Raw genomic sequence first — 13,504 nt, forward strand, 5'->3', positions numbered from 1 at the left:
ACACATCACATGTGTTTGTGTTCTGGTTACATGAGCCTTGTCCCAATGTCGTGGCTTTAATCATGGCGGGAGATTAAGCACCATGCAGCCACTCCTTAACCCTCTCTCAATTTCCTCCCAAGCGCCAGTGGAATGTGGAGGAAAATCAAAACAAAACTTGTATGTTGAGGTGAGAACAGTTTAATAATTGAAGTTAAAGTAAATTACAGTAATAATGGTAAATAATAATGACAATAAAAAGGGGAAAAAACAAGTAATGCACAATGCAATTGCTCACCACCCACTGACTGATGCCAGACCTTCCTTCCTGAACCCAGATCAGCTGCCCTTCCAGGTAACTCCCCCCATGTTATATACTGGGCATGATGCTCTATGGTGTGGAATATCCCTTTGGTCAGCTTGGGTCTCCTGTCCCAGCTGTGCTCCTTCACAGTTCCTTTTGTGCACCTCCTCACTAGCAGGGCATGAGAGAAGGAAAAAAACAGTCCTTGACTTGGGATAAAAATGATAAAACCCCTAAACATCAGTGTATTATCAACCCATTCTCATTCTGAATCCAAAACAGCTACTGTAAAGAAATTGACTCTATCCTAGCTGAAACCAGGACATGCCCTGAATTCCTCCAGCTGGCACTGGAGACATTAGACCCCCTTTCTCCAAGCAGCCACTGATTTTCCATTAGCTTGTAGGAAGATCAGTGTCCCAGGCCTCCCCTGCTGCCAGATTTGGCTGAAATTCCCCTGTGAATGAAAAAGTTATAGGAACAAACAAACCTGTCTGGAAAGTTGCAGCTCCTGCACAGCCTTGGTTTCCTTGGAGACTGAAGATTGATAATATATGTTTTAATCAATCTTGTTCTAAATATGCTATATGAGCATGTTCCTTTTCTAATACTTTAATTTTATGTAAAAATATGCAATGACATGCTTACTTTTTTATAATGGCTTTGCATAATCATAGTCAATAATTTTTTGTAGTAAGATGTATTCTGCATTGTAAGCAAGTTTTGAAGTCAGTGTCCTGGATAGCTGCTGACAGAGAAGCACACCAGACCCAGGTCCTGAAGGCCAGATTGCTGCACTGCCTGACCTTGATACAAAAGTGTTTATGAAAGAGAAAATAATTCCAGGTACCTCTGAGAGTCTCTGCTATCAGGATGACCCTCAGATGTGTTAGAAAGTCTTTTTCCCAACCCAGCTGTCGAAGAAGGAGTCAGAAGTCTTTGGCTGTCATTCTCAAGGTTGTTTATTAATTGTTATCTAAAACATTTTCTGTCTGGCCTGCCAGGATCTGTTCAGCTGGTCAGCCAGAGGCGCACTGCCCTCCCACGGGGCCGGTGTTGTCTTTTATACTATAAGTACGTACTTAATATTTACAATTATGTTCCAGTACCTGTCACCTATGTTAGACAGTGACTTTCTGCTCTAAACCAATCTGAAAGTGCCAACATCGCCCAAATCATGGAGGTTAAGAAGAAAAAGGAAGGAGGACAAGGCATGCCCTGATTCCTCCATCTTGGAACCTCAGACCCCCATGTACAAAGTCCCTACTCCCATGTACAAAATCCCCAAATTTTTCTCTTCATCCTGTGATCACTACTATTGTGCTATCTAAACTTTTGTGACTTTTAATTCTTCATACAAAGTTGGTAACTGGTTCCATGGGTCGAACTCAAAGCCACAGAGGTCTTTGGCTGCACGCCAGGGTCTCCGACCCCCCTGGTTGGGATGATCCAGGAAGGTCAGAGAGATGTCCTGGGTTCCGACAGGTACCCACCACATCTATCCCTGTCCCCAGCCAACTGCCCAGCTTGTTGATTTGTACCATTTTATTACATATTCACCTACAGATTATATAGAATTTCTGAAATATTGCCAAACTTTTAATAGAAGAAAGAAGTTAACTTTCTCTGCAAGTATTTTTTTTCCTTGATGGAAACAGAAATGTACCACCGGCTGCACCCAATATTTTGATGGAGCTGTCATACAAACATTCGTCGCCATGGCACTTCTCCTTGCTTTTTTCACACTGAATAGAGTTAATCTCAGGCACACTAGCAATGTGAATATTGCAGTGTGGGAGACTCTCAGGTTCAAAGCCAGTCTTGTTACCTTGCTGTGTGAGTGCTAGTTGTTAAAAATTGCTGTGGTTTCCTATTGTGTACAAGAATACTAATTGCTTCAGCGGCATGTATGCATTCAGTTTTCCTCTGTTCAAAAAGGAAACTATGGTGATTTGAAATGTAAAAGTATAATCATCCTAGATAAATTGGACAGCACTTAAGCAATCAAAAGCTAATGCAGTCTTGTAACAGTAGTTTTAGGGAAATATTTCAAGCTTTATTCACTCAGATAGCATTTTCAAGAGCCAAAGCACAGCTATTTTTTTTCTTTCTGCACAATTGAGCATTAAATATTGCACTGAGACACAGAAAATCAGGTTTTGCTATCCTCTAATACTGCCTAAGATTGTTTTCAAAACAGCAGATTTGCCATCAGCCACACAAGGCATCCATCAATTGACCAATTAAAAAAATTGTGGGAGTATTTGCATGCTGTTAGATTACAGTTGTCTATGTTTTTTTAGAGTAAATTAATTTTAATAATTTTTTTCTTTTTTAAGTTTTTTTTTCATATAACCTCTTGGCTGTCCCAGTGAATTGTTTTCTTTTAATTCAAATCGGAAAGAAAATTATACCGTATCACATCAGGAAAAGGACATTTAAATGACTTTTAACTGGTTTAATTATTTAAAGCTTATATTTGTTTTAGATTTTCTTGTGTTACATTTTCATTTTTTCTCTTTTTCTTCTCTGATTGCCTTTATTTAAAAATTCTTTTTGTTGTTTTTCTCTTTCCACTCTCCACATTCTTAATTTCCTATAATTTTTTGCTAAACTGTCACCTCAAATCAGTGGCAAAAGCCATCTTCAAAGGGGATATGCAGTGTCTGAAGGGCATCCTTCTTCTCCCTAAATTATTTCCCAGTAGTTTGTCTTATTGTTTGTTTTCTTTTCTGAAAAACATGATTTTTCGTTTGAACAAGATAGTATGACCTGTCTTGCTTTGCCTTGTTTGACACAATCTAGTATTATTTATTTGGACAAGTAATTGCTAATTTTATCTGAGGGGCTTGTCTGCTGTCTTTTTCTTCACCCATAACCTATGACAATTTCTGAGAAGAAAATCAGCAAACATAAACTCTACAATGCAAATTATTGTGATTTACATAATCCACAACTGCGGAAACACAAGGATTATAAAATGCTCTTGAAAACACCATGCAGAGGTTGTTTATTAATTACCAAATAAATGATAATCTCAGGTTTTATCAACGATACCCACTTACTTGGGAAGCTCTTGGTTCCAGTGCTTTAGTAATATTTTGTTCTCTAACTGATGAAGCAAGAAAAGCCACTTTCTCCTCTGGTTGCAGTGCTAAAGCCAGCAATGTCCCAAGGAGGGCAACAAGGATGGGGAAAGGGTCAAGGGTCTAGATGGGAAGGCACACCAGGAGTGGCTGAGGTCACTTGGTCAGTTCAGCCAGGGGAAGAGGAGACTGAGGGGAGACCTCCTCGTGGTCTGCAGCTTCCTCACAAGGGGAAGCAGAGGGGCAGGCACTGATCTCTTCTCTCTGGTGAACAGTGACAGGACCTGATGGGAAGGCATGAAGCTGTGTCAGGGCAGGCTTAGGTATTTTTAAGGTATTTTTCCTAATATATACCTTTCCTAGACATTAGGAAGTTCCCACAATTACACTTTCTGTTCAGAGCCTGGGTGAAACAGCTCTGTGAGCATTTGTGACTTCCTGCAGGAATGGCTGTTCTGGATGTACTTCAACAAGCTGTGGGATGGAGCTGAGCTTGTGGATTAAGACATCTAAATGTAAATGTTTATGTATAGACATGTGCATGTGAGCTAAGTGTCTGCACCAATGTCAGAGTCACTGTAGGTGATGGAAATCTGAAATGACTGAAGCCACTACCAGATGGGATGCTCGTATGTCTGCGAGCGATGGGTAGGATTTACAGGAGAATTGTGCAGTCTTGTTCTGAGCTGGCAGCAGGAGGTGAGCTGAGGTATTCCAGGGACACCCAAAATACTTGCCTGGATAATTTTTTTGTCAGTGCCATTCAAACTCACCTGGTTGAAGTAGGCAGGCTGTCCTTGGGAAGCATAGGATCAGAGGCCTGGCTCTGAGTATCATCTTTGTTGTGTGGCAAAGGTTGTGACTGGCAGGTAAAGGTTTATTCAAGAGCTCGATTTAAGACACAGGTTATTACTGTACTTGTTGTGTGAGCACTTCAGCTTTATAATTCCCTTTATAAGGGAAAGATTTTGTTGGGTGTTTTTTTTTTCCCCATTGAATTCTCCATTAATTTATAAATAATTTGGAAAAAAAAAAAAAAAGCCAATGATTTGCCCAAGCCAATCCAGAGTCATAAGACTGACTCTCAAAACTGAGCAGGTTGTAGGTTTTCTGTTCATCAGATTTTGCCTTCTTTGACTCTTGTTTTGTGGTCCTGAGAGCTCCAGTCATAAAATCACCACCTCCAGTAGACTGTGTGTGCTCTAACATATCCTTACACAACATAATTTCTCCTGAGCCCCTTTTCCAAGCTAATGTTGACTCATCTCAAGTTCTTAGAACTTTAGGGGCTCTATTAAGCTGCGGAATCACAGACTTTTTGCAAACTCTCACAAGTCTGTCCGCATGTATATGTCTATATATGACCTCCATGAGAGTTCGTACATCCTAATTTAAAGCCTGGCTTCATAAAGAACAAACTGTTTGGAGGACAAAAAATCTTTGCCTTTTCCCTGTAATGCAATTTTTTTACCCTTTTGCCCCTTTTTTACCAAACCCATAGGTCAAGAGCAAAAGGCAACAAGGGGTCCCGACACCTACTGTTTGGAATCTTACCCATAGAAAGAGAAAACAGGTAGATGCGCAGGCAGAGTGAGTTTTTTCTCAGGCACAGCTGCAATAGTCACATGCTCACTTTCATGTGGGAAAGGTATTTTTTTTGGTTCCTTATATCCATTCATCGTTACTATGTACTATTGCCAACCCCAGGAGAAACATGAGTTATGAAAAAGCAAAGCAAACAGATTTGCCCATCTTAGATTTTACTTTATTCTTGAGGTATCCAGATGGAAACAAGATGTTTGGTGTATTTAAAGCTACAAATTTGATTTCATCTTCAGGTTCAGCATTTTGACACATGTAATTTACCTTATAACAAGAGCCTCAGAGCAATGCATTTTGAGGTCACAGGCAAAAAGCCAATCTACAGCTGCTTGTATTGAGCTGTACTTCACATTCTCTGAAAGGAGTCAAAATGGAGAAGGCTTTCCTCATTTTTACTGATCTAACAAATTTTCGTAAAGTGAATTCTTTTCAACAGAGAAAAAAACCACAAACCCAGAAGACCTTGCTGTAGGTCTTTGCAAGCTGCTCTGTGCCAGTCAGGCCTCATACAACCAGGAAGTGTATTGGCTGAACAGATACTAGCAAATCATTTTTAATACCTCATTTCAGGTCTTTGGAGATTAATTTTATCATAAATTTGGAAGCCTGATTTAATTGCGCTAATTATATTTTCTCTTGGGAATTGATGGATTACCACCTAGCATGTTCTCACTGTGCCTAATGAATCACACTGAGGCTTTCTCTTATTTATACCTGCTGGAAGTCAAGGAAACGAGTTACAATAGGCATTACAGAAACATGCAAGAAATTACCCTAAACCATGTGCTACATATTCTTGCTCTTCTCATGGACTTATTCTTACAATGACGATTCCACTCTGCTGGAAATAATTGCAGAGACTCTGTTTTAATTCTCTGTCTGTGGGGAATTCACTTGTAAAGAGGGCACATTTCAGACATGCAAGACATCTACAGTTCCTCCTCACATCACTCTGTTAGCATCCATCCACCCATCCACACATACTCCTTTTTGAATGGAATGCTGTGGGTGCAGAAGTGATTACAGCCACCACACTTCCAGGTACTTGTGATTCCATCAGATGTAATCATGCACACATTGGAGACCTAATTTCACTACTGCTGGAATTTGCCACTGAATGGAATAAGGGATTAGGTGACATCCTGTCACAGAATAAAGTTCATCTGTCATGTTCAAGTGCCAATCACCAGGATATCTTGTTTTTGTACAACTTTGAAAAACCATGTTGTCTTCTGGTCTCTGCATGACCTTTCCTGCTCAGTGTTCATTAAATGCCATAAAGCTTATAATCAGTATTTATCATTTATATGGAAAGAAAAACAGCCCATGCCTAAAATGAAGTAACCATTAAAAGCACAGTGTCCTTTCTCTCCTCTTAATTCCTCCTGTGGGATCAAAAACAATGCCAAATATCTTTTTTCCTTGGGGTGAGCGAGGTTCACAAGGGCTAATTCTGCACCCCCATCTTCATATCCTTTCTTATAGTTTTGTTCTGAAATCCTTCCCTTTCTCTCTGGCTTTTGCAGGCAGTAGCTAAGCTATGAACAAGTACATCTCGAGTTCAGCCTTTATGCTGAACTGCTGTCTGACCTCTCTTTCTGAGCCCACCCCATCCTTCTCCTCTGCCAAAAAGTGAGGTCCCTTGCCCACCACTGTGGTGAAGGGGCTCCTTTCTGCACACTTGTGTGCCCTCTCCACGCTGGGGGAACACCAATATTGAGGAAAAGTCTGCACTACACTGCTCAGGCAGTCGGACATTGTGTAGACTCACAGAAATTCAAGCAGGAGTTGCAGCTGCCCAAGGGTTTCTTCTGCCGGTCGGGAGCACGGGGTAGGATGTTGCAAAGCACTGAGTCCAGCGTGCTCAGCTGAGAGTTCAGGAGGGGGGACCTACATCTAATTTTTTTCCTGACCTGATGAACACAGCATTTTGAAAGCAGTGCATGCTCTAATTTGACTGTACGGTTATTCCTTTTTAGAATTTCATTTTCTCAAATGCCGTGTCACCTAAAGGTGGACCCTTCTTTCAGATACGACAATCATTTCCCCGTAATTAATTTTGATAGTTTGTTCATCTTCGTGGAACAGACCTTCATGAAGAGAAAGAAAGGCACATTTCCTTCAGGAGCGAGTTATGAACACATTAAATTGAAAAGCTGTGATGTTCTGTCACATTAGCTTGGTCCCTACAACGCAGCAGTCACGCTTGATAAACGGCGACATTAAGAGTAACATTAGAGAACAGGCACGGGGTTGTGATGGCAACCAGGATACCTTTCTGCCCATTGTTACAGACATTGCCCTCCTCGTTTGTGCTTTTGGGAGCGATGGACATGTAGAGGGAAAAGAATCAATATGTTTCTCAATTTTTTCTCATGGCTGACAAAAAAAATATGTGAATTGTAACTGGACTTTTCGTTGAGCTGTAATCCTGTAACTTCAGTGCCATAAAAAAAATACATAAAAATACATAAAAATACATGCTCTGTTAGATATAGAAGCATGTGGCAAAAGTGGTAAAATGTATTACAGTAATTAATGTTCATTTATTTATTTATTTATTTATATAAACTATATGTGTGGGCATATAATGTTACATAAACACATAGGAGCAGTTTTCCAAGGTGTCTATCACTGTCATACCAAAGTGCTGATACTGCTGTGAGGAGGAGGCTGATTGCCTATTTAAGACTCTAACTGGCAGCGAGGATTATTTTCTTCTGCTTTTGACCTACCTTTCCCCATTTCTGAATGGCTGGTGTTCAGTTCTTTCTTTAAGCCAGTTTTCTGGATAGGGCTTGCTTATTAAAAGTCACAGACATTATTTTAAATCACACCGCTGTCAGTGAACCTCTTTTGTGGATCATACTTGCTATGGAGTCCTGAAGGTTTCTGGCTTGAACCATAGCACAGACATCTTTGAATCATATACTCTGATTTCACTGCACATTTAACAGTGTCAGGGGATTTTTCCAGAGCCCTTGGTGTTATTTTGCCCTTTTCATTGGAATCAATAGTACCAGCACTGTTCCCACACAGCCTGATGAAGTCACATTTAGGCAGGCACTGACCACTTCCATTATCCCACTTGTGCTTTCTTTTGCTCTCTTTCCTATATATAATTCAAATCAAATACTTATTTCAAAAGCCAAGATAAACATGTCAAATATTATGTACAAGACTCGTGGTAAAACTGGAAGAGCTGGCATTTTATCATAACCTGATATTTATTCTGTTTCAAATCTAGGCTTGGATTGTGATGTCCAAAAAGAGCTTGAAGCTAGTTAGGACACCTTTGTGCTGGAGCTAGTGCCTATGCAGTGGATGTGTAAAGCCCCTTAGTTTCCCTCTTGCCAGCTGTGCCTGTGCTGCGAGCTTACAGTGGCAGGAGCTGCCATTCGTGCTCCATAGTTTTATGCAGGAACTAAGACACAGATCTCTGGTTCATTACTCTGGCTCCTACAGTGCAAGCAAATTATAATAGTTTAAACACAGTTGGGTTTATTTTTAGTCTGAAGGATAACAGTGTGGCCATGGCGGAGACTGAAAAACTAGGCAGAGGAATTCTGATGGTTTAGCTTTTCTACTTCCTTAAGACCTTTGTAGCGAGTAAAGCAAGAAGAGGTAGCAGGTGAGAAACTTGGGCTATAACCTGTGTAAAGCTTCTTACTCCTACTAGAAACAACTTCTGTGGAGAAGGGTTTTACACTGTGGCATCCCCATCAGGGGAAATGTGGAAGAGAGTTTGGGTAGTATAAATACGTGCTTTCTCTGTATCTCTATGTGGTGAATCAGCATTTAGCCACAACCACTCTCCCAGCCAGGCAAAGCTGCCTCTGGGGAGCAGGACCTGCCCCTGGAGAGGAGCCCAGGGGCAGGGCTGAGCCCATGCAAGGCAGCCTGGGGAACAGCTCTGGCATTTTTCCTTTAATTTCTATATGGGACTCAGGCAGCAGGGGTGCTCAGAGGGTTTAAGGACAAGGCAGTTCTCAAAATAACTCATCTTACAATTTCTTTCTTGTCTCGTTTTTCTGTTTTTCTGCAGAGTTAAATGTAAGGGAATCTGACGTAAAAGTGTGTGATGAGTCGTCATGTAAATATGGAGGAGTGTGCAAGGAAGAGGGAGATGGCTTGAAATGTGCATGTCAGTTCCAGGTAAGGGCTGCTCACCTTTTTGTTTGCCATTTCTAACAAATCCTTCAGGTGTATTGAAGTATTTGTAGAGTGACTGCTTCAAAAATTCCACTCAGCAACAGGCTTATGGACTGTAAGCATAGCCCCATTTTCAATGGCACTGATCGGATCAGATAATAGCAGGGTCACCAGTGATCATAAAGGTTAAGAATTAGAACCATGAATTAGTCCTGCTCAGGAAAACAAATTAAAATATCTTTCTGAAGTTTTAAAAATAAGTAAATAGCGGGTTCCATTTATTGTCTGGTTTTGAGCCTTTAGTTTACAATTTTTATAATTATCATGGCAATTCTTCTCCCCTCCTGCCACCAAATTTTTTAGAGAAATATACAGCAGTTCTTTCTTTTCACAGTTTATAGCCAGGACAAATGTATCAAATATTATGTACAAGACTCATGGTACAACTGGAAGAGCTGGCAGTGTTATCAGCAAACCCTGGAGTGGGCTGTCTTTCAGTGTTTTAAAAATAATTATGTGTTCTGTTTCCAATAAATAATAAATCAAGGGGAACCAGAATAGCAATGGTGTGTATATGATCTTACACTGGTTTTGGATTCCAGTGTTTCAGAGCTGGCTTTTGATAGTGTGCTGTTCACCTGTGCTGGGGACATTGCTCTAGCTGCCTTTTAAAGGGTGAAAAAAATTTTATGAGACAAGGCTTTTTCATCTGTCTCAGTCTGCCTGTAACATTTATTTATGCAAAATAGTAACATCAAAACTCGGTAATGATAAAAAAAAAAAAAGGAAAAGAAATACAACCCTAGGATAACCAAAGGTTTAATTTCTTTATTGTAGGTGGTAAATTTTGTGACTTCCTAATAACCAGGTCTTGAAGACATAAAAAAAATAATTAGTCCATGTGCTAAACTGTTAATTTGTTTTGAAGAGTGCATTTTTTAAAAGCATTGTTCATAAACTACTTGCATGTTTACTTGTACTTCTTGAATAATTTATTCTATACTCTTTGGAAATAAGTCTATGGGTGAGGAGAAGATACTGTGGTTTTCAGACATAGCAGGATGAAAATCTTCCTGTAACTCTCGAATTTAATTGAGCTTACTCAACTTGCTGCAACTAGCAGCACCAAATTTTCCAGGCAACAAACACCCAGCCTAAGCTGTTAGGTTCTTCACATGCAAGACTGTCTGAGAACTAGCTTTTTTTTTTTTTTTTTCTGATTTGCAAGGTTTTGAAAGGAAAAGAGACACATTTGTGTATAGTGGTTTATAGTAAAATCAAGGCGACCCCCGACAAAGGGAAGAAATGATGCATCTGACTCCATTGATATCAGAAGGCTAATTAATTACTTTATTATACTCTATTATTCTATACTATATTACACTATATTATGCTGACTCTGCCAAGCACTCAACTCCACTCAACTGCCCAGCATCTCGTGACTATCAGCCCACAGTCCTGACACACACACACAGATTCAATTGGTCAATGAATCAAAACACTCGCACCAGAATCCAATTACCAATTCCCTTCAGGTAAGCAATCTTCCACAATGCATTCCACTTGGGAAAAACAAGAGGCGCAGCAAATGAGATAAGAATTATTTTTTGTTTCTCTGAGGTTCAGAGCATGTGAATCCCAGAAAATCCTTGGGAAGTTGTGCCTTGCTTTTCTCTGTGAAGTGAAATGCGGCCACAGTTGCTCAGCTGAAGAGGCACTGAAATGAAGATGTGTGTATATCATCCTGTTCTTCCAGAAGTGTGTTTCTTATTCATCACAGACCTAGATAACTGTGCCACTACATTTTTTTCCTAAGATTACTTTGCAACCCCTGCTTGTAGTTCAGAGGTCTAAGTGTCTTTGCATAGCATATATGTTATGTATGTCAAAAGCTTTAGCCTGGAAAATACTTGCTGAATGAATAAGCAAGACATTTTTCATGTTGTTAAAACTGCAATTTTTAGACAAATATACCCTAACAAAAGAGTTGCAAAATTAAATTGATCTGGGATCCAGGTTGTGGTCAGGTAAGATGTTCCTGCTAGCAAGGAAATCACAGAATCCATGAATATGCTGAGTTGAAAGGGGCCCATAAGGGTCATTGAGTCCAGTTCCTGACCCTGCACAGGACATGCCAGGAGTCACACCACATCCCTGAGAGCATTGTCCAAACACTTGTACTCTGTCAGGCTGGTGCTGTGATCATTGCCCTGGGGAGCCTGTTCCAGTGCCCAAGCACCCTCTGGGTGAAGAACCTTTACCTCATATCCAACCTAAACCTCCCCTGACACAACTCCAAGCCATTCCCTCGGGTCCTGTCACTGGTGACCACAGAGAAGAGATCAGTGCCTGCCCTCGTCCAAACCTCACAAGGAAGTTGTAACTTCAATGACGTCTGCACGACAGAGAGGTGTTTTGGGGATCAGAGTGGCACAACTAATCAGAGCCACCCTTGAAGTAAGGCTGAGACTGGCACAAACTTTCTTCAGATTAGAGAAAATGGATGACAAATTTCAGTGTTGTTTGAAACACTTATAATGTCATGGCAGCAAGAGCTCTGCAGGCTGAAAGGTGTTTTGCTGTATTTTGGATGAATTTTACAAAACCTGAATGAAAAACAGATCAACATCTAGTGCATGTGTTATGAGCCAGTGGGGGAGGTAAGATGGGGTGAGGTGGGATGAGGAGAGAGAGAGATCATGGGGCTCTTTTCCAATTTCAGTAAGAAAGGCTTGACAACAGTTTAATAAGATAACTGCTTTAATAGGAGAACATGGGAAAAGGAGCTAAGTGACAGTGAGCAAATTTACAACCCATTCAGATGTTGGAATCTCTGAAATTACACAGCACTGGATGGACCTCACATGGATTTTCCCACAGCACATTGTGCTGAGCAGATCCTATGCAGGAAGAGATGCTCTCCCTTTTGGCCATTTGAGGTGTTAGAGGACTTCCTCACAAGAAAACCACTTCACTTCTGAAGGGTGCTCACAGAACTTTGTCCTGTACTGTACCAAATCACTAAAGGCTTACCAAACTCTAAAAAAGGAATCCCTTTACTTTTCATTTTCTATCCTCAGAACAGAACCTGCAAATTTAAAACATCACATAGAGACTTAAGGAGAGTTGAGAATTATCCATTGAACAGATAATCATCTATTGGAAAGTATTATCCCCCTCAGGAGTTGCCTGTTAATTACTCTCTAGAAATTACTCTTCTATGTGGCAGGACTAATGGTTGGGTGTCTGAGAGCTGCTCACTATGGGGAAATATTACAAAACTGTTAGAAATAATTTTCAGAGCTGGCAGAATTATTTATTTTTATCCATACCTGCTTAGTTCATTCTCAGTTGGTCATCTATGGCAGGATGACAAAGGATTGGAGGGTAATACCCTTCAAAATTATGTTTTAACATTTCAGTATTTTGACCTTTGTGTATGTCAAATCACAAAGAAACTGTTGTGGGAGAGACTCTCATTTGGAATTTGGAGAAGAAACTCTTTTATTTTTGAGTCATTTTAGCTTAGCTAATGTTGTTATTTCCGCATGCACTCTCACGGGTTGAACTATACCAGTTTAATAATAAACTTTGTGTGGTTAAGAACTTTGGTAGCTACTCTGTATTTCATCATTGCTTCTTGGCTTTTGTTTTTTTGGTTTGGTTCTGTTTACATAGGGGTGTTGAAGATAAAAAAGGATTACAGTTAAAACCACACCCCCAAACAGGGCAATATCTCCTTTTCCATGCTGTGAAGCAGGGTTTGGACCTCCAGTTCAGCAGGAAGTCATGCAGCACTCTCAGATGTTAGGCAGATAGGTGGTCCCAGCATCTGAATGCACATTATATGCACAAGGGGTTAATGATCTGTTTCTGTTAGAATATAAAAAAACAGCAAAATGCAGATAGCTTCTGCAAAAGCTATTCTGATAAGTTTTCCTTTCTTCCTTCCTTTCTTTTTATTTGTATCAAATTCTACTAAATTTAAGATTTAAATTTTTCAATGTAGTAATAGAAAAGCATTATTATAGTTGTTGACAAAGTAAAAGACTCATGATGCTCTTGAATTTAATGAGAGTGGCTATTGTTTTCCACCTTCTTTGTATGACTGTTCTTACCAAAAAGGTCAGTAAATCTCCCCTTAAGCACTGTTCTCCTTAAATTCTCCTTTGCTCTGTTTCAGCCCCCTGTGCCTAGTCATACTTCCTTGTATCATCTTGAAGAAGTTTTCTTCTGCCTCAGTGTTTATCCTTCAAATACTTCCAGATGCCTGGCATATTCCCTCTAGCCAGTACAAAGTCCCACCATAGTTATTTTGTGCTTTTAATCTTTCCTACTGAATTCCTATGTTCAGTCCATGTGGAGTTAGACTATTATTTCA

The 13,504-nt window shown here is 40.1% G+C and overlaps 1 protein-coding gene across 1 annotated transcript in view; it reads left to right on the forward strand.

Moving 5' to 3' along the window:
• The window catches only part of TMEFF1 (transmembrane protein with EGF like and two follistatin like domains 1), a 113,951-nt gene that overhangs the window by 58,632 nt on the left and 41,815 nt on the right, over positions 1-13,504 (forward strand). The window contains exon 2 of the mRNA XM_038127310.1: positions 9,017-9,126. Within this exon, the coding sequence (XP_037983238.1) occupies positions 9,017-9,126 (110 nt within the window). The remainder of the gene's footprint in view (positions 1-9,016; positions 9,127-13,504) is intronic.

This window comes from Motacilla alba, chromosome 2 (genome assembly GCF_015832195.1).
Source record: "Motacilla alba alba isolate MOTALB_02 chromosome 2, Motacilla_alba_V1.0_pri, whole genome shotgun sequence".
Classification (NCBI taxonomy): Eukaryota; Metazoa; Chordata; class Aves; order Passeriformes; family Motacillidae; genus Motacilla; species Motacilla alba.